The 24,928-nt window shown below is 52.7% G+C and overlaps 4 protein-coding genes across 4 annotated transcripts; 2 read left to right on the top strand and 2 right to left on the bottom strand.

The window, feature by feature from the left end:
• The first annotated feature begins 8,193 nt into the window (after window positions 1-8,193).
• Window positions 8,194-13,105, top strand: COCSUDRAFT_64891 (hypothetical protein). The gene is made up of 10 exons (XM_005650387.1): window positions 8,194-8,552; window positions 8,831-8,987; window positions 9,205-9,360; window positions 9,535-9,736; window positions 9,863-9,990; window positions 10,156-10,265; window positions 11,515-11,619; window positions 11,753-11,980; window positions 12,130-12,351; window positions 12,626-13,105. Exons 1-8 carry the CDS (start codon window positions 8,491-8,493, stop codon window positions 11,829-11,831), a joined length of 999 nt encoding a protein of 332 aa, XP_005650444.1. The 5' UTR covers window positions 8,194-8,490; the 3' UTR covers window positions 11,832-11,980; window positions 12,130-12,351; window positions 12,626-13,105.
• A 531-nt stretch (window positions 13,106-13,636) lies between these two features.
• Window positions 13,637-16,339, bottom strand: COCSUDRAFT_12868 (calcium/proton exchanger; the record flags this gene model as incomplete). The annotated part of the gene is made up of 7 exons (XM_005650386.1): window positions 13,637-13,757; window positions 13,947-14,095; window positions 14,320-14,497; window positions 14,717-14,860; window positions 15,173-15,377; window positions 15,685-15,901; window positions 16,184-16,339. 7 exons carry the CDS (start codon window positions 16,337-16,339, stop codon window positions 13,637-13,639), a joined length of 1,170 nt encoding a protein of 389 aa, XP_005650443.1.
• A 2,893-nt stretch (window positions 16,340-19,232) lies between these two features.
• On the bottom strand, window positions 19,233-21,280 carry COCSUDRAFT_52611 (hypothetical protein; the record flags this gene model as incomplete). Its single annotated transcript, XM_005650385.1, has 6 exons — window positions 19,233-19,746; window positions 19,925-20,063; window positions 20,181-20,432; window positions 20,568-20,747; window positions 20,867-21,130; window positions 21,236-21,280. 6 exons carry the CDS (start codon window positions 21,278-21,280, stop codon window positions 19,511-19,513), a joined length of 1,116 nt encoding a protein of 371 aa, XP_005650442.1. The 3' UTR covers window positions 19,233-19,510.
• Window positions 21,281-22,938: 1,658 nt separating this feature from the next.
• On the top strand, window positions 22,939-24,556 carry COCSUDRAFT_60908 (hypothetical protein; the record flags this gene model as incomplete). The annotated part of the gene is made up of 6 exons (XM_005650384.1): window positions 22,939-23,096; window positions 23,210-23,477; window positions 23,600-23,821; window positions 23,938-24,123; window positions 24,268-24,429; window positions 24,548-24,556. The coding sequence occupies 6 exons, from the start codon at window positions 22,939-22,941 to the stop codon at window positions 24,554-24,556; spliced, it is 1,005 nt and encodes a 334-aa protein (XP_005650441.1).
• Window positions 24,557-24,928: the final 372 nt, after the last annotated feature.

Below are 24,928 nucleotides of genomic sequence, written 5' to 3'. Positions count from 1 at the left end.
GAGGCTGCCTCAGCTGGGGTTGGATGTGTCCAATGTCATTGCTGGCTCCGCAACACTAGCCGAGCAGGTACGGGCCCTTTGCATTCCAGCCTTTGTTCCAGCTGATCAATTGTCCTCATGATGATCGCCCGCAGACTAGTTGGCAGGTCCCATCTTTGCACATGCGTATCAGGGCTGAAGTGGGACTATCATGTGCTGCGTGCAACAGGATGTCAAAGACCTCTTGGCGCCTGACACAGCCATGAGCAAGCCTGAGCGCCAGGGGTCTGGGATGGCCAGGATGCTTTCTTTGACCCGGAGCAGCTCATTGCCAACATCGGACGCCTCGTCGTCTGCAACCAGCCCAAAGTCTCCAGTGGTGCGACAGTCCCACCGTTCTTCCATTATATTCCATGCAGCATGAAGCCAGTGAGGTGCATGCATGATGTCAGGCTTGTGCTTGGTATGTGCTGACTGCATACATCGTCATGCAGCATGAAGCCAAAGAGGTGCATGCATGATGTTACGCTTTTTCCCGTGATTTGCTGAGGGTATGCATCATCTGGACATGCAGGCACCAGCGCAGCCAAGTGGTCAGGGACGGCTGTCAAATGCGCTTCGGCGCGCATCGATTGTGCTCGCTCGTGGAGGACGTGAGGAGCGCCATGCGCGCTTTGCTGAGAGCAGCGACATGGCAGAACCTGCACAGAAGGAGGACATTTTGGGCGGGGAACTGCTTGTCAGGGTCGAGAATGCGCAGGTGATCATCTTGTTGTTCAGTTGCGCTATGAGGATGCCGAATGGTCAAATACATACACTCAGGGCTTGCTTACATGCATGCATGCCTATTAGCAAAGAGTATCTTTGGTGTGCAGGGCCTCTACACTCTGCAGAATGCTTCCCAGGGCCGCTCCCCTCAGCAGCCTGAAAGCTCCTCTCAGGCCAAGGCAGAGCGAGCCAGCTTTGAGAAGGGCCTGAAAGCACACTTCAGCCGGAGACGAGGCGGGTTCTTCTGCGTCATGCATTGTGAAGGCCAAGTCTTGCGGACGAATCTTGCTCCTGGGCACCCCTACCCTGTCTGGAGGCATGAGGCGTCCTTCAAGAGCGTGCAGATCTCCTCAGACCTTAAGGTAAGCCCCATGCTCTCGACAAATGTTGCCACGAGCAGCACTACGCTTGCTATTGAGTGTGCCATTCACGATCAAGTTTGAAACTCTGCGATGAGTGCAGGTGAGCGTGTACCGGAGAGCGAGGCTGGGCCAGGATGTCTTTCTGGGAGATGTTGTCATTCCCTTGAGCGAGATTGATGACACCGGTGACAGCTCGCACGGCGCAGAGCTGCGCCGCTACACCCTTGGCAGGCACACCGTCAAAGACAAGGTCAGACTCGCCCGCCTGCCCATGCCATGCAGGGCCCGCTACAGCATGACCTCCTTTTTGAAAGTGGATACTGAATGCACTCAACATTTGATACAACGTGCATGATGCGCCAGCTCGAAAGCTTGGAGACTGCTCAAGCATGCATGCTCTAGCGTTGTAGGTGAGCGGTGAGATCAATCTTGCTTGCTGCTGGCGCGTGGCGCCACAGGACGTCATGACTCTGAGAGTGCGCACGCTGGCTGCTGAGGTCAGTCAGAGGGAGGAGGTGCTGGCAGTGCTAGCAGAGCATTCAGGCCAGAGCTTGTCAGAGCCCCCTCTCGCACAGAGTGTGAGCGCCGTTCCAGAAAGCAGCGCGCATGCAGCCAACCTCAAGATGGCACGGACAAGCCGAGGCCGTCTTGGGGTCAAGGTGAGCGCTTTCGAGCTGTCTTGCGGATAATCTTCCAATTTTGTTGCCCGACTTCTTGACGCTCACGCATGGTCCAGCTCTCTGATTGTGAATTGTGATAAAGAGTATGTCAACAAAAAATTAACAGCAAAGATGTGATTTTCCTGCAGGTCCTTGAGGCGCGCGGATTATCTCTGCCGCATGAGCAGATGCCCTCGTTATTTGGGGCAAACCTGTTCGCGCTGGCCACAGTGACAGGGGAGTCCTCTTCAATCAGCGCCCGGACTGAGATGCAGCAGGGAACAATGTCTCCCAAATGGAACCAGGAACTGGTGTTTCCGGATGTGACTCTGACCCACTCCCTGACAGTCACAGTCTTTGCCCACCGGCGGCTGACTGCAGACTCCGCAGTAGGCCAGGTCTCACTCTCTTACTCTCCTGACTGGCTTCAGTATGACTCCATTACATTACATAGCAATGCTTTTTAAATAATATAGACAGCGGCATTGATTTAATTCTCTTTCTGCAGGCTTCCCTCCGTTTGGACCCGTTTGGCGATGGAAGGCCGCAGTACATGTGGCTCCCTCTGATGCGGCGTGCCAAGTCGCTGCCCGGGGTGGACTGTGTCCCGGCTGGCTCTCTGCGCGTGCGCGTGCAATGGGCAGCTGAGGATTTGCTGGAGGCAGGCTCTGGAGAAGCCGTCTTGCCCAATCTGTGCCTGGAGCTCGCTCTCCACAAAGGCATTGAGGTCTCCATTGTGGAAGCTGGCAGACTCTCCCTTCCACGAGAGGTACTTGCTAATTTACCCCCTTTGTCCCAATGTGCCAGCAAAAGTTTGTCCACTGTATGCTAAAATATATGCACAACTTTAGGGGCATAAGAGAGGGTTGTTTGGGCAGGTTGCCCACGTGCTGCTGGACTCTGTGGAGGCAGACTTCAGGCAGTCACCTGCAGGGAATGCAGGACGCATTGCCGTGCGAGATGTCCAGATTGACAATCAGCTTCTGACCTCGGCAAACCCTGTTGTCCTTGCCCACGCCACCAGGATGGGCCATCAGGTGAGAAAACATGCGCTTGGTTTTGCCCCCTGCTCAAACATGGATGTTGAAGGCGAGGCTGATATCACACTCCCCTGACCAGCAGGATGGGGCCGGTGCCACTGCTCTCCACAGCAGGCAGCCCTTCCTTGAGGCCAGCTGGGAGACAGTGCAGCACAACCCCTCCATCCTCTACTTCAAGAGCGCACGCCTGGCGCTTCAGGTGCTCTGTCTTTTGCATGCTAAAAAAACCATTGTTCACACATTTGCATGCTGCTTTGAGCAAGCTTCAGAACCTTGTGAATCTGCTTTTGCAGGAGATGGATCTTTTGCTGGAGGAGGAGTTTCTGGATGTGCTGGTGGCTCTTGCGCGGAACATGCCTTTGGAGGACATCTGGCAGACCGGCCTGACACCGGCGCACACCAGCTTGCTGCACCAGGATCACAGCAGGGCAGCATTGCAGGTGAGCCATCTGTCGGATGTCTACTGACAAGGCATTGCCAGGCGCTGTGGCTTCTTGTATTATCAGATGTGTTTCAAGCAATAATGGGGTCTCATGACTTTGTTGCAGGATCTTCTGAGTGCGTCCTCCACCAGGCAGCTCGGGTCTGGCGGGCGGAGCAACCGCAAATGGTATTTTGAGAAGCTTCTTGTGCAGGTGATTTCCCGTCCTAATTGGGCCCTCCAGTGTCTTGATAGATCTGTGAATCCCAGTCCCTGATCTTCTGTTTGCATTCTGAAGCGCCAAGGACGTCTTTCTCAAACTGGCATGTGGCATGCGCCAGGAGATACGCTGCAACTTGACGCTCATTCCCCAATCCGGCATGCGCAATGAGGCGGCAGTGCTGGGCCGCCTCAAGCTGGCAGCGACGCTGGGAATCCAGTTCCTGGACATCAACAGCCTGCCTCTGCGCATTCATGCTCTGCCGCTGCAGCATGCCTTTGTCAGCCCGCACTCTCTGTACAGCATCGTGACTCGCCATCTCATGTTCCAGGTCAGCAAGCCTCTGCCTCCTGGCCGAAGAGACGCCAAGGGAGATGCAATGTGCACAGCATGCTGTTTATTGGTCATTTGTCTGCAAGTCATCTGACCCTAGCTCTCATCAGCGGAAATAAGAAGGGTCAAGAACATCAACCGGAGATGATGCCTTGTGTAGGATCCACCCGCCCACAGACGTGCATAAATCTATGACTCATCACCAGACTCCCTTCGAGTACACCATCTACCCGTAATCCCCTCGAAGTTATGCCCCGTACTAAGTACGGCCCCTTTTCCACCCACTTGCGCCCGCTACTGACAGCTACTAGTGCTGATGTCTGAGGGTTCCTGGGGTGCTGGCAGGCGCTGCAGCAGATGCACAAGGTGCTGGGGCAGGTGGACATCCTTGGCACGCCCATTGTGCTGGGCAGCAGCGTGCTGTCTGGCATCTCCAGCCTCATCATCGAGCCCACCAGGGCCCACTCTCCCGAGGAGTTTCTGGATGGCGTCTTCAGTGGCACATTTACCCTCCTCAGGAACACTGCCTTTGGCCTCATGAACGCATTTGGTCAGGTACACTACTTGCTGCTCTGTCCTTGTTCCACTTAATGCGGGTGCCACATTGCAAACATGGCAGCGATGCTTTCTTTCGATGCTTTTGCTACTTCCATTCCTTGCATTGCACATGCAGGAGAACACATGCACACACATGTCATCGCAGATGCATGCACACACCTTGGATTTATTGAACTGGAGATTTGCATGCATGCAGATCCTTGGAGGGGCAGGCAAGGCGCTGGCAATCCTGACCACGGACCAGGAGTACATCAACAGGTTCAGGACTCGGCCGAGGACGTACCGCCAGAACCTGCTGCATGGCCTCCAGTCCGCTGGAGTGGGCTTCTACGAAGGAGCCATTGGCATCTTGAAGGAGCCCGTAATCCGCTGGCAGGCATGCAATGCCCTATTCATCACGTGCACCTAGCGTAGTAGTATTCCTCTCTCAGTCAAAATGGTTTCAAGCCGATCGAGATCGGACACAGGTGTTGTCATCCCTGGTTGAAAATGCATGTGTCTGACGCAGTTTCTGTCCTGTGATCAGGACAATGGCTTTCTGGGCATGTCGCACGGCCTGTATATTGGCGCGTCAGGGCTCTTCCTGAAGCCCACGTCTGGGGTGCTTGACATGCTCTCCAAGGCGCTGTGCAGCGCCGGCGGGAAGATCAAGGCCTGGGGCGACGAGGCCAGCCGAGGCCCGCCCAAGACGCGCGTCAGGAACCCACGCCAGTTCTCCGGCCTTGCCAGCGACGTGTCAGGTATGAGCTCATTTTGTGCAGAGGCCTTTATTGATTGTGATCCTGGTTCGCTGTGCAAAGGCTCTCATTAGGAGCTAATCCTAACAGTCTTGTGTGCCTTATGAAACACACGACCGCTGTTGACTGATAAGCTTCCTGGCATTACGTCCTGAACCGCTCAGTAAAGTGTTCCCCATTGAAGTATGTGTTCTGTGCATGGCAGGAGACATGAGAAATCTGGGGCAGCAGCGCATGATGCTGACGCGACTTCAGAAGGGTCGCTACTCTGGAGACACCGTGCTGGACTACCTGCAGAACAAGGACAACAAAGCGCTCATCTTCACCGACCGCCACGTGCTGTACATTGACCTCAAGCGCCAGAGCGTGCGCTGGGCCTTCTCGCTCGTGCACCTCTTCTCCGTGTCCTCCTCGGGTGCGCCAACTCCATCCCCCACTCATCTCCCTATCAGATGGCTCTTCTGTAAGCCTTACCTTGCGACAACTGTCCTCATCGATCTGCAGACATGGAAGTACACTTCCTGTAGCTTTGTATGATTAAACATGGCAGACTTGTTGAGAGACATGTCGATTAGGAAGGCTTGTGTGCCTGCAGGTCTGACAGTGCTACTCCACCACGAGGTGACTGTCCGGGTCGGGCTGTTCACCAAGACGAAGAAGGTGCTGCTGCATGTGCCCGCGCGCAAGATTGTGCGCTGCCGCACGCGCGAGCTGCACCAGAGCCTGCTGGTGAAGCTGGGTTCCTGCCTGCTGGAGAAGACTGAGCTGCCTGCCGGGTCAGCTTCTCAGCCAGGAGCACATATTGTGAAGGAGGTGCCCTCGCACATGGTGAGCTTGCCATCCCGACCTTATCGCAGAGCTTTGAAAGTGGCCACTTTAAGACTGATAGGCCCTTGTGCAAGAACCTCTCACATTCCTGGAGTAGAAACCAGCTTCCTTGCATAGCTTGGGAGTGCAATGGCTTCCTGATTGTGTCTCACTGCTACCTGAGCAGGATGATCTTCACATCGCAAACAAACCGCCGCCGTGCTCGCCGGCTGACGGCAGCGGTGAGAGGGCGCCCCGGCGGCCGTCTGCGCTGCAGCGCCTGTCAACCTTCCTGCGGCCATCAGGGCCAGCACCCTTCGTGGCTGCAGGGGTGGCAGCTGCACCAGCAGCCTCGCAGGGCAACCCAGCGACAGGGCAGACAGCCCCAGGCAGCACTCCAGCAGGTGCAGAGGATGCGGGCATCAGGCAGAGGAGGAGTTTGCAGGATGCAGCGCGTTTGGATGCAGATGCAGCTGGGCCCTTGGGCAGCCCTGCCAGTGCTCGCCAAGGTGCAGCTTCTTCCAGAGGAGCAGAGATTGTTGCATGCAGACCTGGATCAACAGCTCAGAGAGGGCAGGCGGTGGATGCAGCGTCAGGGCCGAGTGCAGAGGCGACCGGCAGGCCTGGGATGCTAGGAGCCATTGCGCTGTTGGTGGGTGAGAGCAGAGATGCCCCGGCGGAGCGCTTGAGGGACATTCTGGGTGCAACTGCACAGCTCTGTCACCTTGGGCTGTCAGGTGAGGGTGCCAGCTTGACAAGCCAGTTTGAGGCACGGGCAGGTTGACGATCCAAAAATGTTCTGTGCTTTGCATTTGTTGTGTTGTACTCCTCTGCAGAGCAGAACTAAGCATAATACTCTGACCGCAGGCAGCAGAGAAGGTGCCGAGACTGGAGACAGGGCGAAGCTGACAGCAATAAGGGCCCTGCTGAGTAGTCTGGAACCCAGTGACCTGGAGGATCTGAAACACCGCAGATCCATAGTGGAAATGCTCGCTTCAATCAGTGTTTAGAAGCCGCATGTGTAGAGCCTATTAGGAGTATTTGAGCCAGCGTTAACAGTCTGCAGTGCCCTATAAATCTGATGGCACTAATATAGTGTCTTTCTTTATCTAGATTTGCTCTGTGCTCTTCATTTTATTTAGTGCCAATGGCTTTTTCAGTTGAGAGCATCTTACAGGAATGACGAACTCTAAAGCTGCACATGCCAGTCAGCCTTTCGTAGCATGAAATGTAAGCAGACTATATCTAGAAGGGTCGCTTATGGCTGGATAGGCCGGCATCACCGCCGCATTTCATGGTGGTATATAATAAAATCTAGACAGCATTCTAAGGTTGGTAACCACAATCCCATATATTGCTTCATGGTTGCCTGTGCCATTGTCTGGGGCCATGCTCCAACTGTTTAGCCCCGGCTTCTTTTCTTTCCTTTCCCTTTGCCTTTCGGAGACTCCATCTTCGGCGCATCATTATCATCATCATCTTCTGATATAAGCTCCTCCAACATGTCATCTGGACAAGAAGGATCTACTGGTTAATTGCGCTTCGCTTTGTGCAAAGCGGATTTATGTGAGCAGAACAGGTGTGTTCTTCAGGGTGTGCACAGCCTGCAGGAGAGGAGGACCGGTAATTCGCACCTTCATTGGTTTGGCAGGCGTTGGTGCCCATGTACGCATTCAACTTAGCCATCAGGTCTCCTCGCAGCTTTAAAATGTTGTCTGACACCTTCCCTGGACACAGCAGAGCACGTTGCAAGGTGGAGCGAGTCTTGGTTCTGCTAGTTCAGGCGCGTATGATTCTCAAGATCAGATCCTCCTGATGAATTGCTTGTGACCATATCAATTACCTGGCTCATTTACACGAACTTCAAGCACTTCCTTTCCCTCGAAGGTGATCTGAGCTCGAGCTGTCCCTGCCATCCTTTGCTGAGGCTCGGCAGGTACAGCCTGTGGCGCTCTCTTTCAACAGATCAGATTGTCTCAAATATTCAATCAGTACGGACGCATGACGAGCGTCATGATGAGCGAGTCATACTTGGCAGGGTCCAGTAGCATCTGCAAATTGATCGGCACTTGGAGGTTATATTTTCTGGTAGCTTCACATTAGGATCGTTGTCAGAGAAAGGGCTTTTTGCATCTGCATATTCCCGTTGATATCTGCGAGAACAGGCTCCGAGACCTCTTTGAATCGCTCAAAACTTCATGCATGCCGGAGAATGCCCCTAATTATTACCCTCTCCGATGGCGAAATCTTCTTAGGGTTTTGGCCTCCGCAATAATCATTAATGCAGAGGTCCATGCAGATCCTTGGATGCAGATCTGAAATCCATCAAGAGCGCCCGGAAGCGCTTGCCCCGTTTCCCACAGCAGCTTTCCTCCCTTCGTGTGTTCATGCGATCGTCAGCAGACGGTGTTTTGGCGCTTTGAGGACCTTTAGGTTGTGCAAATTATCTGCTTGGTGGACAACGAGAAGAAGGGCTGCATCCTCTAGATTTCAAAAGACTCAGGTTTGAGCATTAAGACGTCTCCCACTGGGTGTCACAGCGTGGTAGGCACACCTTGGTGACATATCTTGGCGGCAGGCTGTGGTCTCGATTACCTGCGTGAGCGATGGCTTCCGTGGATAACTCGTCGCAACCCAGTGCTGCACCGGCGGCTACCGATGCATCAGCGTGAGTCCAGCCTAACATACCGTGGTGACATTGACGATTGCACAAGTACGAGGTCTCGAGAAGTAGACGATTGTGGCGATTGTGGTGAATTACCGCGCGTTCATGGATACGTTGTGCTTCTAAAAAGCATGATGTTAACAGGTACTTAAATACGCAAATCGCGATCCAATGGCGGTGTTGTCGAGCTGGTTGCTCCACCCTGGCAAGATCTGAATCACACAAGGACAGTAACGTGGGGACGCTTCAAGCTTTTGTCTGACCATCAGCATATTTTGCAGGCCATCATCTGGTGCACCCGAGAACGCGACAACAAGCGCAGGAACGCCAACACATGGCACGCACGCATCACTGGAGGCGTACAGTGCCACTTTCCTGTTTGACAAGCAGCTGACCACAAGCGATGCTGGGGGCCACGGCCGTGTAGTGATTCCCAAGGTGACCCATACAGCTCTGGCATGAGACCATCATGTCCAAGGATGGAGCAGGCATGGCATGTATCCCACATGTCATGCACTCATGCACCTGCGGGAAATGGTGGTCCCTGTGCTGATGACCATCCCGCTGCATGCTGCATGAATGCAAAGATTGTGTGCAATTCGTGTGCACTGTTGCCGCCGCAGAACCCAAATTAACATTGCTTTTGTTGCTGCAGGTGCATGCAAGGGCACATCTGCCCTCCTTAGAAGACAAGAATGGGGTCCATGTGGAGGTGATCGACACCTACGGGACCCGACACCGCTTCCGCTACTGCTCATGGATTAACAACTCCAGCCGCATGTACCTCCTCGAAGGCGTCGCTCCAGCCCTGGTGCGCCCTCCTTGTCCTCCAAGAAATGTGCCCTACTGTACCTTGCAGACTGTCATGCTGAAGGTTGGCTGATAAAAAGCAATGCACCGGTGGCGAATGACAACCGCCACATGCTGAATGCTGCGCATGCATCACGTCACGGCATTCGTGTACGAGGAGATTATTGGTGTGCAGAATGCGCTGAAGCTCAAGGCGGGGGACATCCTGATCTTTGCGAAGCTGCCCAATGGGGAGCTGCTGCTGGGCGGCCGCACGCGCACCAGCGCCGACAAGGACCGCAAGGCGCCCCCACGCGCGCGCAAGGGCTCCGAGCAGGGCGCCAACGGGACCCCCGCCGCTGGGGCGAAGCGCCCCCGCCTGAATGGTGGTGCCACTGGTGAGAACTGCCTTCTACGTCTCACTTACGTTAGGCTGTCAGAGGTTTTCTTTTTCCTAAGCACATGCCTTGTCCACCCTTCTTCTGCTGGGTGTCCCAAAGACCGACTTTCCTTTTGTTGCGCAGGAGGGCCGCAGCAGCGCCAGAAGTCAAACGCAAGCCCTCTCATGTACAGGCCGCTGTGCGATGGAGTTTTCCGCGCTGTGCCGCCGACCATCAGTGCCAGGGAGTACTGTGGCAAGGTCCTGCAGCAGGTCTGTAGGGTCCCTGAATCCCTTGACAAGACAGTAATGCCTGCACAGTACTGCTGCTGCCCTCCTGTCCTCGGCTCAGTTGATTGCATGTCTTGCAGGGTGCAGTGTGCAGAGAACCTGGCATCTAATCTAACAGAGCTGACGCTGAGTCTTTGCCTGCCACAGGGTGGGACCTGGACAGCCATCTTGGATGTGTCAGGAGAGGCGTACCAAGCATTCTTCGACTCCCAGGGTGCTGCGATGGAAGCTTTGAATGCAGCCGGGGTCCTTCCAAGGTCACAATGAGCAGACTTACCCAGCACAAGCTCTGCACACGTGTGCTCCTCTGAAGGCATGGACCTTGACTGCGCATTTGGAAGGCTTGTCCATGACCAGCATGGTGTCCACAGGTCATGGTGACCATCGTGATAGTGCTGGGAAATCCTTGGACTCTATAGAAATGAACGTTTAATGGATTCCAGCTCGTTACATATTTAATGAACAGTGCAACGTGATGTGGCTGAAAACTGAATGTACAGTGCATGCAGAAGCTGCATTACCAACCGTGTAAAGTATACAATACAAGTTGTGCCAGGAGTTCTCTGCTTCTTCGGTCTATCCGACGAGTGTCTTCGAATATCAGTTGGTTATATTTGGTAAAGATGCATTGCATGCCTTGACGCAGTGCGTGCAGCCACTGGCAATGCCACTGAGACTCGAGTCAAGTCCAGAGCTATAGCTAGATCTCAGATATATCCGGGTGCAGTTGCTCACTGAGGCTGTGTATTCGTATCTTGTTGATGAAGATGACGCAGAGAGCTAATTCTGGTGATATTGGCACTGGCATGCTGATTGCATGCTGAACTGAATGAAAGCTTTACATTGTTCTCAGTGAGTATGGCGAAACTAGTCAAGCTCACGATGCATTTGGCGAAAATGGTTTTGACCATTAGGACCAAGTCATAGAACGGCAACTCGAGAGACTTCCTTGAATGCCCTCCTCTTCTTCCAGAATATTGCGGTCAGATCCTGTTCTATCCTGCTGAACACTTTTCCGGGCCTGATCGTATTCCTACGGCACCTGAATAGTAGAGATCCATCAGTTCCTTTCCCTTCTGCCTGCCTCTGGGAGGTCACATGGCATTTGACGACGTCGAGAAACGGCTGAACTCGTCCTTGGACGCTTTGATTGCCAGCAGCAAAAAGGTTGGAGCTGGGAGAGGAGGCAGGGTACGAGTCTTCCTTCTCTGCGTCAGCTTGATGTCTGTCAACTCACTGCATCTGCTGGGTCAGCTCCAATTAACGCAGTACTATGCATCATAATTTACTGAGACATCATTTCGATTCTTCTAAGGGTGCAGTATCTTGCACGAAAGGTTCACCACTAGCCATGCTTAGTTAATCAGGCTCTCTTTGGGCTGGATGTCAATCTGTACAACCAACATTTTGCTTGGTGTGTCATTTGCATACCACCATATGTCCTTTCCATGTATCAGATCACGTTGATCAGATTATGACGCGAGATTGTCCACCTGTGTTTAGCAGGGAGGTGCTTCAGGTCGTGGTGGGAAGGCAGGGCGCGGTAGAGGCAATGGAAGGGCGAGTGGACCTGGCCGAGACAGTCAGGGAAAGGCTGCTGACAGAGATCAGGTACTGGAGGTGTCACAATCAATTCATACTCAAGCACCTTGCTGACTGCACAGGAGTATGGTTTTCGCAACCAGCACCAGGCAGAGGTTCGGCTCATTGATAGGAGAGATTCCAAGGTGGCATTTGCTTGCAGGCGGGCTCGGCAAAGAAGAAGGGGCTCAAGGTGGCACGCGGAGGAGTGCAGAAGCAGGGTGCTGGAAAGGGCAAGGTGATGGCGGTGCCGGTGAAGACAACAGGGGCGCAGCGCGGTGGGGGTGGGGGCAGAAGGGGCGGCGCGGGCGGCAGGGGTGGAGGCGGCAGGCAGCAACCGCAGCAGGCGCTGCACCCTGCCGCTCTCAAGATCACCATCAGGAACGATAAGGTGGGAAACACCATTTCCACTCTGGAGATACATAACACTGCGGTCGCATGCAGGGAGGCCCCAAGAGGCCCACAAAAGCTTTTGCCTTGTCTGTCCCTTGTCTTTGTTAATAAGGCATGAGATTGATGGGATTTGTTTTGCCGGTGCAGTTCACTGGGGAGGCGCCGTCCGCGACCTGGAACAACGATCAGGGGTCGGACCCGTACACAGTTGGCGGTTTCGGTCCGCGCAGTGGGTACTACGGCCAGGCAGCCGGGCAGGCAGCCGGCCCGCTGACGTTTGGCGGGGCCTCTGCGGCAACCTCGATGGCAGCCCCGCGCCAGCAACGCCCTGTGTGGGCGGCGGCAGGCGGATACTACAACGGCACACAGGTGAGATCACCCTTCTCAGTGCTGCAAAGCAGGTCTCACTGCAGCTGCAATTCTCAGCTGCAGCTGCCAGATGCATTGATAGTGTGCCTTGCGCATGACAGCACTGCTGAGAAGTCCAATGGTTGCACAACAGTTGCAATGCTTGCATGCCTGCATTGTAACCACCATGGTTGTCCTCTCAATTGTAGCAAAGGCAGCAATTAATGTGTACCGTCTAAATTAATGGTCCTCGGCTGTTAGTAGTGGCAGGTTCTGAGTTAAGCTGTGACTGCAGCACGATGATCGCACTGGAGCAAGCGGCGCCGTGCGGCGGCCAGTTGCCACCCAGTGGCCCGCTCAGACAGGGTATGGCAGCGGCAGCCTCCGGATGGACCAGGAGACCCAGAGATATTGAGCTCCGCACCTTTGCCACCATCATGGAGACAGGCATCATCCTTTGTGTGAAAATGAAGAGGTCTCTTGAGTGTACCAGAAAAGAATGTAACATGTTGACGAAATCCACACGTGCTGGAGGTTCTAGGCGTCTCATTGTCTCATTGCTTGTGTCAGAACAGAAAAGGACTCGAGTGAAATTTTGTGGATAAAAGTTTACATTGAGGGGAAGGTTGGTGCTGGCTACCAAAATGACTATCTTAGATCAACCTGCAACACCGTGCATGATTGTTGCAACCTGACATCAAGTCAGAAAGTTTCTGGTATGCAACGTCTAAAGACCGCTATGGTGCATCGACCGTGGATTTGTAACAGGCAACTGAAACCAGGAGAGAATTTGCAATGATCCTTTAGATATGTGAAGACAGGTCTTTAAAATAAACCCCCGGGGCCCCCAATACCTAGAGGTCTCTATCTGAAAAGGCATGATGATAATCTCATACATGGACCTATCCATATTTGCCCACATCCCCAATTTCATTGGACTCTCAATTGCATCTGACCACGCCTGATACAACGTCATCAAGACAGGCATCACAAAATTGTGATGCGTACCCTGTGAAGGCGTTTTAGAAGGCATAATCAACCCACTCTTTTGTTGCAAAGTAACTCATGATGACTCAGCTCAAGCTCTCCAAAGCTCCCGTACAAAACCAACGTTGTTACCAGAAGGAAGTGGACCCACTTTACACATCTACTTTGACCTTCCACTCTCAGCTCCCACTTCAGCCTTGACACTTCTTTAGTGTAGTGCAGGTGTTGCACTACACTACAGTCCGGACCGGACTTAAATGAGACGCTTGAATCTTCAAGTAAGAGATATCCTTGGCAGCGCCTCACAGCTGGTGGAGTCCTACAACAGCATCGTTGTTGACGGTACCAGCATGCTCTGGCTGGGTTTCTCCTCATCACGCATGAAAAGGTACAGCAGCGCTATGAGGAGGTATGTGGCAACCAGCTGGACTCCCATCAACCTGCACATTGCATGCGCCACATCTCAAGTCACTCCTGAAGCTACATGCCCACTGCACACCAGGATTTCATAGCACTCTAACAAGGTTGACTTGCAGGTGTCAAGGCCGGGGCTGCACACTCACTGCACAGCACAACAAAACAGCATGGGCGGCATGGTAAGGCGATGAGCAATAAGAGCGCAGGCTCACCAGTTGGAGTTGCCGTCGGAGGAGACGAAGTAGGTGTGGATGACTGAGAGGGTGAGGACGAGCGCGGCAAAGGGCTCGATGTCCAGGAGGAAGGGGCGGTTGATGGCCCAGCCCACCAGCACCATCACCGGCAGCACAAATATCGCAATCTGCGCGCAACAGCAACCATTGTATCTCAGCGTTTCTCTCTATGCATTAAGACAGGAGCTATGAACATCACAGCATGCAAGCAAGATACAAGTGTATTGCTGTGCTTTCCCGCTCTTGAGAGTTCTGCCTTCCTGCGTGATTAGCTTGCACAGCAGGATATGATGCATTGCTGGGCGGTCCCATCACAGAATTGTGGTTCCCTGCAGAATCATCCGGTGCACACCTGGATGGAGGAGCCAAGGGCGACGCCGATGGCCAGGTCCATCTTGTCCTTGACGGCCACGAACACTGCGGTGATGTGCTCGCATGCGTTGCCGGCTATGGGCAGCACTATGAGCCCCAGGAAGGCCTGCCCCAGCCCGCTCTTGTCCGCCACCTCCTCCAGAGCCCCCGTCAAAAACCTGCACAAGTTGCATCCCTTTCAGTCACTTTCAGAGCATCAGGACTACACTTGAGAAGGTCTGCCCCTGCGTTTTGCAGGTCAAGCAGCAGCAGAAGGGGCCACACATGTCTGAGCACCACAGGTCCGTCAGTCACTTTGAGTCTCCCATTAGGAGTGTGATTAAGATAGAGTGTGTCCTTTATTTCTAGCAGAAAACACAGCAGAAGGGTGTGCGCACTCTGAGCAGACGGCAACAATGCAAGTGATGCCGGCCAGGGCCCCCAATGCGGCGACAAGGGACAGTGCGGGCTCGCCATCGCCCTCGCTCTCGCTGAAGAAGGAGCTGTGCGTCTTCAGCTGGAACAGCAGGTAGCACAGGTACCTGCCATCAACCCAGCAATAATAGATACTTTTCCTTTGGGCTGCACCTTACGGCAACCAAGCACCCACATGCTCCCACAACTACAAGCCACACAGTGGATCTCTGTCACGTCATCTCACAATCAACAGAAGCAGCAAGGACGCTCTAGAATTTGCAGGAAATACAGAAAAATCCGTTAGATCAATCCTCTGCAAAAATACAGTAACCAAGGCAGGCGCAGGAGCGAAAAATTACAGTGTCAGTGCGCTGATATACCACAGTAGCATGGAGGGCAAGGTACTGGGAGAGAGTAGAGGGAGGGGAGGCGCTCACAGGAGGATAAGGAGGATGGCGATGGAGTGGGAGAGGTTGCGCAGGGTGGTGTCGTCGACGCGCTGGGGCCCAAAGAAGGAGAGCGCGGAGGTGGGGATGACGATGGCCACGCTGGCGATGAAGAGCAGGCTGCAGCACGCCTTGTTCACCATCATGTTGAAGCTCTGCTGCTTGTACTTTGAGCCCCCGCACAGGAAGCAGAAGCCTGCGAAAGCGCCAGCCACACAGCCTCAATCACACAGCTCTCCGGGCGACTTGCATGCCCTCTATTGGGTCCATGATGACTGATACACATGCACGGCAGCAGCACGCCAAAACCAGCTTCAAACAAGTGCTCCCACAGCAGCTTGCATGCACTGTGGTGCATCAAGATTACCCAGACACATGCATCCTCTCGACCCTCAGGCAACAGATGGGACCTCTGGTTGGACACATGGGCAGCAACAGGCTTCAAAATAGAGTCAGAAGCAAGCGAGGAGAGCTGAGGCGGGACAGGAGGAGAACGAGCGCACCGAGAACCAGGAGCAGATTGGAGAGGATGGAGCCGACGAGGGACATAGCGACGACGGTGTAGAGCCCCTTGGAGAGGGCCGCGATGGAGAGGATGAGCTCGACCACGTTGCCAAAAGTGGCGTTGAGGAGGCCACCGATGATGTCACCAAAGCGCAGCGCCAGATCCTCCGTCACCTCCCCCAGCACCAGCGCCAGGGGCACCAACGCGATGAAATTCTGTGGACGAAAAAAACACAATTTTGTCAATTTGATGCCATACTTCTTCAGCTATTGCAGGGCGACTGGTGCAAGAATGGAATCCAGACGCTGCTTCTGGCCTTGTGCGCCTCATCTTTGCAAGCACGCATGACAGACTGGCATTCGCACAATTTGGCCTGGATCACCAGGTGAACACACTCCGAAAGACTTGGATGTTGCAGATGTGGGCGTATGCCAGGCTATGACATTTTAAATATGGGGGAGGGCATGCAACTGTCAAAGGGGTAGGCAGGGTCCCACCAAAACGAAGATGGCAACTGGTCCCCAGTGGAAGATTTTTGCGCAGAGCCCCAGGGGCACAAAGATGAGGAAGAGGCTCATCCAGCTGCTGGTGACCAGCCGCAGCAGCGCAGCCGCGTCAGTCTTTGGGGAAATGAGGCCTGCAATCCCACACATGTCTTTCGCGGCCTCTCCACATGCCAACATCAGCCAGAGTGAGCTGCACACGTGCATTCCGATAACTTACTCTTCTGAATGCACCATAGCAGGAGCAAGATATGCTGGAAAGCTGACCTGGAACCTGCTTTGGCTCCTCGGCGACATCCTCGTCTGGAACGGAGCTCACCGGCCGCGGCGCCTTAGCCGGGTGCATGCTGTTGATCGCCACTATGCTGCGCACCGCCGATCGCCAGCGGCTCTTGCTCTTCTCTGAGGCTGCATGGAAACAGTCAGTCATTTGCGCCAGCCCAGGCAAACATCTTGTGTACGGCAACGAATAGATCATGCATCAGGTCATCTCATGCAGGCTGAAGGGTGCCAGTGTGCCTCACCAGACGTCGCAGTGCTGTTCTGTTGTTCTGCGTTGCCATTGTCTGCCATCAAGGGCGCCTGCTGACACAATACAAATTTAAGTGCATTGCATGGTGCTTGATCTGCTGGGAAAATTGATGCATGCGGCGAAGCCATCATGGGGGAGTGTCATGCACCTGCAATGATCTGGGTGCAAAGCCATGGTCCCTCTCGAGGGATCCTGGCGTGAATAGCAGTCCCATGTGGCCCTCGAAGGATTGTTTACTCGACGAGTCCCGCCTCGACCCACTCCTGCCTCCAAGGACCTGTGCCTCGACGTCGCTGTCATCCTGTGACCCTATGCCGCCTTCACTCCGGTAAGACCGCGCTGTGTTGAGAGAGTCCGCTTGCCTCAAAGCCTGCCTGGCTCGTTGAATGGGCTGTGCCATATCAGTGTCAGACTCGTTGCCTGCCAACACATAAGGAACACTTGGATGCCTGCTCATATACCCCCAAATAGCAACTAGCTTTCAGCCCGCAGGTCCAGATACTCTGCAGCCTTGTCAAATACTTTCTTCTATCATCTGATCACTTGATGGGGTGATTAGGGCAGCTATTTGAAGTTCCAGTAGTCTTGCTTCAGATGCATACTGCTATCAGCACTACAAGCTCTTGTCCTCGGACCTGCGAAACGATCGGGTAGAGACGCTGTCTCCAAATTAATGCGTCGCTTCGCCTGCCGCCAATGAGCTCGAGCTCTGGCATATGGGGTGGCCATTTGGTTTGTGAATGCCCAGCCTACCGCTGAATAAGAGGCCTCTCTAGTGATTACACGAGACGATCTCCGGGTGCTCGCACCCTCATTTTGCTCTGAGAAACTGATTTGCTTTCCAAATTTCGCTAGCAGCGAGCAGAGCACAAGAAAGAGCTTCCGAACGTTGGGATGCAGAGGTCTTTTAGGCAACGATGTTTGTGATCCGCCCAATAAGCCGTGCCATCACAAGAGGATAATTTGCTATTCTTGCATCATCTGGAAATTGGATTGATTGGAGGCACTCTCACCTTCGGGAGGCACCCACGTGAGTACCCTTCTCCTCTGTTACTTCAGAGGGAACTCCGGTCTCGCGCACTTAAAGATATATCTAGTGACGCGACCTTTAATGCATTTGTCATCCAAGAAAAGTCCAAGGACTTGCAAATGCAACGAAGGAGACCAATCAGAGAAGTGAAAGGAATATTCCTTCGTTTCATTCGTCAGTGAGGGCCACAGGGTTGAAAGAGTCAGAGAGTGCATGTTCTGCTTCGATGTATGATCATTGATCGTAATTTTGGATGCCGAGATTTCAATGATGGAAATTCCATCTCACAAGCTCAAAAGGGTGCATCTTTGTTGTGTTGATCTGGCTTCTACTTCAGATGCACCTCTCGGCATGTCCTTGCTGTAGGCCCACATGCATAAAATCTCAGTGGCAAATCGTAAGAACCTCACCATTTCAATTCTTCAGGACTTTTGAGCGGTGTTGTTTGAGATTTTGCAGCAAGCTTCATAGTTACAAGTCGCTTCCATCCCTGTACCAGCAACCTTCGACTCACAACCTTTCAGAACTTGAAAGGATTGGCCTACTTCATCACTGCGAGATGTGCGGTAAGGGTCCTGCTGCCGCCGTCAGAGATAAGAGAAAGACCACGGTGCAGAGAAAAAGCAGTGGCATTGCTCTGTGTGAACACAGGAAATGGAGATGGAATACTTCCATGCGGACAGTGCCATGGCGTTGGCATCATGCCAACAGAGGTATGAAATGCCAGAGTCCCAACACTGACGCATTTCTTGCTATTGCACATCTTCATTGCTGAAAGCCTCACAACTTATTGCAACATGCAGCCTGGAGGAGCAGGCGTGCCCTTTTATGTGGGCAATGCACGATGTAGCGAGTGCGGCGGTCAAGGATTCTGCCCTTGCCCATTATGTGTGGGTTATGCGCTCGACATGCCACGCCCAGATCCTGTGGCAGGTCCAGAGCCAGTTGAGGACATAGACTTGTATATCGACAGCCTGAGCTGGCTTAAGCGCTTTCCAGACAGCCGGAGACAGCCAAAGAGGGCTGCAGTGACCGCTAAGCGCATCAATCCAGCGCTGACCGCAAACGACAAGGACACGTCAGATGATGTGGACTACTCAGTGCTCGCTTACAACTTCTATGTCCAGCGTGCCCGTTTGAAGCACCGGGGATAAGATTAAACTGCAGATGGTTACGATGCCCGACCCTGCAGAGATTCGACTGACTTTTTCTCCCTTTGGTACCTGTCAGAAGGTGACTTTCTCTCAGCTGCAATTTGATCCAGTGCTTGTGACGTCTCTTAATCTGCTGACCCATTAGTGCTAAATTGAGATGCACATGCTCTACTACACTCTGTCAGAAATAATCATAATGTGCTCCCATGACTTCAAATTGCTGTTTATAGATTTCCTGATCACTCTGCTTGGTATGCAGGTCGTCCAACAGGGTTCACAAATGTTGCCTCGGGCACATAGTGCATGAGAAATGGAGCGAATGGCATTCCTTGCAGAGAGTTTAACTGCTTAAGTGTCAATGTGACTCCAAAGACGTTCCTAAACTAATCCTTCCAAGAAGTGCTATGCTGGCAGTTGGGTGCATGGTTCGGTAGACATGGAATTGCTAGCGAAACAACAGTGCTGCAAGTATTGAGAAATAAATGTAGTGGTTGATGTCGAGCGATTCCCCCACTTGAAAAGTTGTGATCGCCTATCAAATTTAGATCTAGATAGACTGCTGACAGGTCCTGCAACCAGACTTCGTCCTAGCTTAAACTGAGAAATTAAACGTTGAACTTGAAATTCATGACATCGCCTTCGTTTACCAGATACTCCTTGCCTTCTAATCTCAGCCTTCCATTTTCCTTGGCTTGGCCGAGGCTGCCAGCCGACACAAGGTCATCATAGCCCACGGTTTCTGCCTTGATGAACCCTCTTTCAAAGTCTGAGTGGATGACTCCTGCCGCCTCTGGTGCAGTCATCCCCTTTCGAATTGTCCATGCTCTCGTCTCCTGAACACCTGCAAACACATTATGACATGGAATGTTTAGAAATGACTGCCAGTTCAAAGCTGTTACTTGCACCTGCGTGCCAACGCCCCATAGCAGGCGCAATCCTGTGGCTTTGTGGGGAGAAGTAGCCCTTCCTTCAAGGAAGGGCAGAAGTTCCCATGCTGGACGAATGCAATGCATGCCTACCTGTAGTGAAGTATGTGAGGAGACCCAGCTGCCGGTAAGCAGTTCTGATAAGGCTGGCCAGGCCGCCCTCTGAGGCTCCCAAGGACTCCAGGTATTCTGCTGCCTCCACAGGATCCAACTCCCTCAACTCTGCCTCAACCTGTCCAGCACAACATGCGCCATCATTTGCTGATCATCCCGTTGAGTTTCTGTGTTCAGAAGGCTTCACTGTCATTTTGACCCAGGAAGTGCTCATTTGAAGTCCACAGAGCCACACCTGTGCGGAAACAATGATGACATCACAGTTCTCCTGGGCTGCTTTCTTCCGGAGAGCCTGCACAAAAGTATTGCTGGACCCCTGGTCCGCCAGGTCACTCTCATTGACGTTGGCTGCATATATCATGGGCTTCATGGTCAGCAGCTGCAGCCCGCGCACAAGAACGCTCTCATCAGCCGTCAGCTGCACTGCTCGCGCTGGAATGTTTTGGTCCAGTGCCTCCACAATGCGCGACAACGCCGCCTTTTCCACCTGCACAGGATGCAAGAAATTTTTCTTCTTATGTTCTGTGAACAGAGTGGGTCATGTGAGGAGATTGTCAAAATGATGAAGATGGCAGCTCTGCAGCTGAACGGCACATGCATCAGAGGTAGTCCCTAGCGGTACCTCGTTGGAGGCAATTTCCTCTTTGGTCTTTGCGCGACCCTTCTCTAGCCGCTGCAGCCTCTTCTCGATCTGTGTGATGTCAGCAAGCGCCAGCTCAAAGTTGATGACATCTGTGTCCTCCACAGGGTCGACCTTGCCCGCCACATGGATCACATTCTCGTCCTCAAAGCATCTGACCACCTGCACAATTTCAAGCAAGTCACCTTATCTGGACCAAGCTGGTGTCTCAACTCAGGATTTGGTGGATGTAAGAGAAGACGAAGAGCAATGTAAACCACAAGAAGCGCCAAGTACTGCACCTGTGCTAGCGCATCGCATTCCCGAATATTGGCCAGAAACTGATTGCCCAAGCCCTCCCCCTTGCTGGCACCCTTGACCAGCCCGGCTATGTCTACAAATTCCACAGAGGTCGGCACTATGGCCTTGGACTTTGATATGTTGCTGAGGGTTTCAAGACGGGAATCGGGGACTGCGACTATCCCCACATTCGGCTCAATTGTGCAGAATGGAAAGTTGGCTGCCTGTGCCTTTCCATTCTCACAGATCGCATTGAAAAGAGTGCTCTACATCACAGGGCAGCGTCCTTGAGAAGCAGTATTCTGACAGGGAAAAGGCGCCCATCATTATCATGTTTAAAAAACAATTGACTAATCCTCATGTGGTTTTACCTTTCCAACATTAGGAAGGCCCACAATGCCTGTCTTCAGACTCATGGACACCACTGAAGTCCTGCACGTGGCAAGCAAGGTAAGATAAGTCCAGGGATCCGTTCCAGGTCAAATTCGCATACAGATGCATGCTTGAATAGATCATCTTCATGACTGAAGATCGTCAATTGACCTTTGCGCGCACCTGAGTCCTCTGACTCCTTGAGGTCGTCTGCAAGATCTGAACATCTGTTCTTCGACAGACACATTTCGCCTAGTTTGGAACGCAGAATGCGTGGAATATGATTGACAATCATTTCCCAGTCTAGTTCTTGCAACAGTAGCGAACTTCAGAGGGGGGCGCCGCTGGAGAAATGAAGGGTGGCAAAGCTTTGTGGCTTGGCTCAGCCACTGTGCCGATAACGAAGGGCTTCCCCGCATTTGATTTGATTTGACTCCCACTTCAAGTACCTAGAAATCTGCTCACGTTGCACATGCAATACTCGGAGTATTGCATCGCTAATATTCTTGTCACGGACGCATTTGCATGCAGCTGCACCCGATCTGTCTAACGGCGTTCCTCCGGCGTTGGATCCAGTACTATTTACCTTGGATCTCCAAAGAGCGAATTAAAAGTCATTAAGTATACATTAATACTTTGGAAATTTTGATTAAGACTGCAGGATGATGATTGAGTCATACAACACCTTCATTCGTTGGTAATATTCTGATCATGGCCACCGATAAGGAGCAGGATGGAATGATATCCCAACTACCTGACAGAGTGAAGGCGCAAATTTTGTCTATCCTATCACAAAATCCCAAGCATTGTGGAAAGAACACTGATGTGATCTCTGGGCAGACATCGACAGGTAAGCCACTGTTTCAATGCTCCAGGTTTACTGATCACAATGCAACGCATGGATATGATCTTCTTTCCTGAACAAATGCAGATTATGGCGAAAATACGATTGGCGACCTTCTGCGTCGCCAAGGGGGCCTGTTCATTAAGGACGATTTTATGGCAGAGGGGTGCAAGGTGCGGCTTCTCAGGGAAAATATGATATGGTTCTTGATGTTTGACAGGCTTGCTAGTATTAAAATAATGATTCAAGGAGTTTTGATGCATCACAGGCTGCGAGACACGATGCAGAACGGATACTGGACCAGACCAACAAGCCTGCTGGGATGGGAGGTGGTGGGAGTGACGTGCAAATAAACAGCAGTTATCGTGGCGACAGGATGTGCTGGTTACAGCCAACGCATTCAGGGCCAGCCCTCCAGGCTGCCGCACAAAGTGTCCTTTCTCTGCAGAAAGGTAAGTTGATCCACATGAATGACTCCACCCTGCCAGCCCTTGGCCATCGCATTGCTGAAGTAAGCCATCTCCTGATCAAGCACTTGCTTTGGAGCAGATCTGGCACTTTGTGGATATGGTGTCGGTGGACGCCCATCGATCCAGCTGTCAATGTACCCTGGCAACGGAGCTCGTTATGGTAATGCCATGCATCCTTAGCACATGATATTCCTTTTTGTCTTTATTTGAGAAGTGCAACAGTAGCAAATGACCATCACCTTCACATGAGTGATCCTTGAAAATTTTGTTTACAGAGCGTCACACAGATGCTTCAGATTCGGTACCCAGTCGCTCTGTCACTGCCATCCTGTACCTGAATCCTGGCTGGGATGCGGCAAAACATGGTGGCCAGCTGTGCATTTATAACATGGGCGACAGATGGCGGCCAGGATTGAAGCTGGATGCACACAGCAGCCAAGGCTATGCAGCAGGAGAGCCTGCTGTTGTGGTTGCACCCATGGCCAATCGCCTAGTGGTCTTTGAAAGCAACATAGCCCATGAAGTGCTTCCTGCGCATGAGGCAAGGTAGGTCTGTCTCCAATTGGCATGCATGTTCACTAGCTGCATTTCTTTCCACTGGTTAAGATCGCTACACGCCACACAAGTGACAACATTCTGTTGATTGAATGCTTATGCAGGTGTGCGCTGACAGTGTGGTTCACAAAAGCAAATTCCCCCGCTTCAGACTGTGCCGTCCCACGCGCTCTTCCGGATCCTGACCAGCCAGAGAGCCGCATTTTTGTCTCCATTGCCGCCTTTAGAGATCCAGAGACACGCTGGACAGTGCATGACCTCCTGGCCAAGGCCTCACATCCAGCCCGCGTCCGCATTGGCATTGTCTGGCAGATTGATGCCATTGCAGATGCCCATTTCCTGGACCTGTCTCACTGCGTGGACCAGAAACAGGTGTGTCTGCAGTTTTACCTCCGAGCAACCACTTATCCAAATCTTGAAATATATACTGCACTAGTGCTGTCATGTGCTGAGGCCCCATCCTTGAGTTGACCTGTGACCTTGTATGTGGGCAGATAAGGCAGATCATAATCCCAGACAGAGAAGCCACGGGTCCCTGCAAGGCGCGCATGCTGGCCCAGAAGCTATGGGCAGGCGAGGAGTACTACCTCCAGATTGACTCGCACATGCGCTTTGCACCCGGCTGGGACGAGCAGCTCATCCATTGGCTGGCCGCTTGTGAGCAGCAGGCGCAGTTTGGGAAGGCAGTTCTATCTACCTACCCTCCAGACTTCCAGGTGTGCATGCTCTTTGTCAGCCCAGGACGCTGTTCCACTGCTCTATTTTATGCTTTAACTATCTCGGCTGCTCCTGAGATGCGTGCAAAGAATGACTATCATGGATATTTGTGCAGGGGTCTGGGCTGCAGGCCACGGTGCCAGCCGATGACAGGCCAGTTCTGCTCCGCGCAAGCCATTTTGGGCAGGACGGCATGCTGCGGCTGGTGGGAAGCCGCCTGGCAGAGTGCGCTGCTGCACCCCTGCCCAGCCTGTTCTGGGCTGCCGGCTTCTCCTTCTCCCGCTCGCAGCTCATCCAGGAGGTAAATTTTTTTATGCAGCTTCATTTCATATTAATCATATGCGGTCTTAGCAATCCTCCGTTTGCCTTGAATTTGAGCACCTGTACAGGTTTTGAGAATGCTCCAACTCTTGTGACCAGGCTGAGGATTTATTTGTATGCGCAGGTCCCTTATGAAGATCTGCCATTTCTATTCTTTGGAGAGGAGCAGTACATGCTGGCGCGCATGTCCACGCATGGCTACGATGTCTTCTCACCACCCTCCAGCATTGCCTACCACCTCTATAGCAGAGCGTACCGGAATACCTTCCAGTCATGTGTAACACAGGTGAGTGGACACATTCCACAAGGGCACATTCAAATTCTTGTCGTTGGGTATCTCTTTAAAGCTTGAGATCTACTCACAACCTTGTCGCATGGCAGAGCTTGCATCCGTCGTTGATTAGGGAGAATGAAAGTCGCATTGCAAGGTGTGCGATTTGTTTTGCAGGATGCCGCAGCAAAGGAGAGCTCAAGAAGAGGGGTCCTTGCAATATTTGGACAAGAGACTCTTACGTGCATTGAAGGACATTGCAGAGAAAGTCTGGGTACATTGAGGTCAGTCACAGATCTGCAGGCAGTCTGTGGTGTTCAATACAGCAAACGTAGTCTCAATGACAAAGCTAAGCGTGGCAGCGCCAATGATGCACTCCACTTTGCAGCCGATGGAAAGAACTGCCCATGAACAAAGAATTTCTGCTTGTTGCAGTAGCACTTTTGCGAGCATGCATGCGCATACTTTGGCACAGGTCCCATATATACTATGTGACCGTCAATCCTGACAATGC

Source organism: Coccomyxa subellipsoidea (assembly GCF_000258705.1).
Source record: "Coccomyxa subellipsoidea C-169, whole genome shotgun sequence".
In the NCBI taxonomy this organism is placed as follows: domain Eukaryota; kingdom Viridiplantae; phylum Chlorophyta; class Trebouxiophyceae; family Coccomyxaceae; genus Coccomyxa; species Coccomyxa subellipsoidea.
The sequence above is the reverse complement of the archived record's forward strand: the minus strand, read 5'-3'. Positions and strand labels throughout refer to the sequence as shown.